Below are 2,223 nucleotides of genomic sequence, written 5' to 3'. Positions count from 1 at the left end.
CCCCTCACATCCCCCCCGCCCTCCACCAAGCACGCACACCCGTACCTCAGGCCATGCCAGAGAACTGGAGCCCCCCTGGGGGCGGCTCTACCGCCCTGGGCTCAAGAGCTGGGCTGGCAGGCCTCTGGCGTCCGAGGAGATGATGGCGGCCAGAGCCGCTTGCATAGATTGAGGAAAAACAGAAGGAGGCACCAAACAGGGCTCCCTGAAAACCCCAACTTACCCCTGCACAAAAAAAGTGGCTCCCGCATAGAAAAACCTGCTTCCCACATAGTGCAAATACCCAAAGAAAAGGAAAAACCAGCAGCAAGGCTGGGCTGGTAGGAATGGCAAAGAACTTTGGTTTAGAAAGGCCAGGAAGAGTGTGAGCTGTGCTCCTCTCCCTCATCCAGCTCCCCAGAGCCAGCTCGGACACTGGCCCCAAGGGGGTCTGTAAACAAGCAAAGCCAGCGGGCCTGGGTCTGAAAGGTCTCCGTGACAATGTCAATCAAAGCATAGCGTCCAGTGGACCGACTGGGGCCCGCCTGCCTGCAGGGAGCAAAGGAGGCAGCTGTGGAGAACCCATTTAAAGCCAAAGTAAAAAGTAAGTATAAGGCTTTGGGGACCAAGCAACAAGGAATCCTAGCACTACATTTATGAAACTCTAGCTGGGGAGCAGAGGGGGACAGGAGGCACCCCTCATCCCATCCTTAGCCTATGTGTCTATGACGCCAGAGGGTGGTCCCCTTCCCAGCAGAGGAGGGGGTCCCTGAGCAGTTAGGTCAAGCGGATTCCCAGCACCTGTTCCAGTTCCTGCCTTCGCTGCTGCACCTTGGCAAAAATGCGCCTCCCCACTGCTTCCTGGGCCCACGGCTGATGGTAGAAAGCAGCTCGTCTCTCCTCTTCCGGATTCCCGATCACATCTGTGATGATCTTGAGGTCTCGGCGCTGGGAGCGGAGCCATTCCTGGATGAAGTCCTGAGGGTCGGTGCTAAAGCTGAGCATGAAATCCCTCTGGGTCTTCAGCTGGTTGATGGACTCAATGGTCTCATGGATCTTGACATCAAGGGAGGCGATCTCCTGCTGATTGGTGGTAGAGGCCAGAAAATTGCTCATCTGGGCCTTCAGTGGGTCGTCCACCTCCACGTCAATGTCATAACATGCGGTCTTCTTTTGATCGTTCAGGTCTACACTAATGACATGGTTGATGACAATGGGGTCTGGATGCTGCAGCAACCCAGCCAGCTTCATGGGAATCTCAGAGAAACGAAGGCGGCCACAACTGAAGATCTGGCGGAAGTACCGGTTGCAGTTGATGTACTCGCGCTCGTGCCCATCCTGCAGCTGGTTGTGTTTGATATAAAGCCATAGGGCCTGCATGATGGCCGCCCTGGTCTGTGTGTGCACCCCCAGCAGCCTTGCCAGTCGGGCGTCCAACTTGTACTGGGGAGGCTGATGATCCAGCATGAGCAGGAGGGTGCACTTGACGTTGAGGTCTCCAGGCCGTTTCACCTGGAAGCCATCAGTTTCCTGGGTGGTGGGCATCCGGTGCCACTCCACCAGGTGGTTGTCAGGTCCATACAGCTCCTTGTCCAGCTCAATGACGAGGCTCTTGAAGAACGAAGAAAACTTCCTCTTCTGTTTGCTGGGATCATCCAGCAGTTTTCCCTCCACTCGGAGTTCCCAGGAAGCCACTTTGTCCCCTGCGGGGGTTCCCCCGGGGGGCCCTGTGGTCCCCGCAGTGTCACCTTCTGCCTTGCTGGGACTGAACGTATTGGAAATATAGATCATATAGATCCGCAGCTTTCGTTTTTGCGTCAGAGGCTTTTTGATGGCCTCTTGGATCTCCATACGCTTTCGGGCAATGGTCTGGTCCAGCTTCCGCTCAAAAGTCAAGAGATCCATGTACGCCTCAGACTCTGGGACAAGCTCCCGAATTCGCTGAGGTAGAACCTTATCTGCCATCTTCCTCCTTTTCAACCCCTGGCGCTGGGCAGGCATTGGGGGCTGGGCCTGGGGCACAAGCAGGCGTTTGCGGAATGGGTCCATCATGGTGGGCGGCATCCCAGATCGAAGTGCAGCAGCTGTGCCGAAGGGAGATCCAGCGGGAGGTCCCACCTGCAAGCCAGCCATGGGCATCCGGCTCCCTGGTGACATACCAGGCCGCCGATTTCGATGGCTTATTGATAGCTCCTCAGCGGGGAGTGGGGGGTGAGGGGGAATGCTCATTCACTCAAGAGTGTT

General features: G+C 56.5%; 1 protein-coding gene across 1 annotated transcript; it reads right to left on the bottom strand.

Moving 5' to 3' along the window:
- Positions 1–2,223, bottom strand: LOC101679034 (SWI/SNF-related matrix-associated actin-dependent regulator of chromatin subfamily D member 2-like). Its single transcript, XM_013052457.2, has one exon. The coding sequence runs from the start codon at positions 2,206–2,208 to the stop codon at positions 757–759; it is 1,452 nt and encodes a 483-aa protein (XP_012907911.2). The 5' UTR covers positions 2,209–2,223; the 3' UTR covers positions 1–756.

The sequence above is a fragment of the Mustela putorius genome, unplaced genomic scaffold (assembly GCF_011764305.1).
Source record: "Mustela putorius furo isolate JIRA1106 unplaced genomic scaffold, ASM1176430v1.1 tig00000145_pilon_pilon_pilon, whole genome shotgun sequence".
Classification (NCBI taxonomy): domain Eukaryota; kingdom Metazoa; phylum Chordata; class Mammalia; order Carnivora; family Mustelidae; genus Mustela; species Mustela putorius.
The sequence above is the reverse complement of the archived record's forward strand: the minus strand, read 5'-3'. Positions and strand labels throughout refer to the sequence as shown.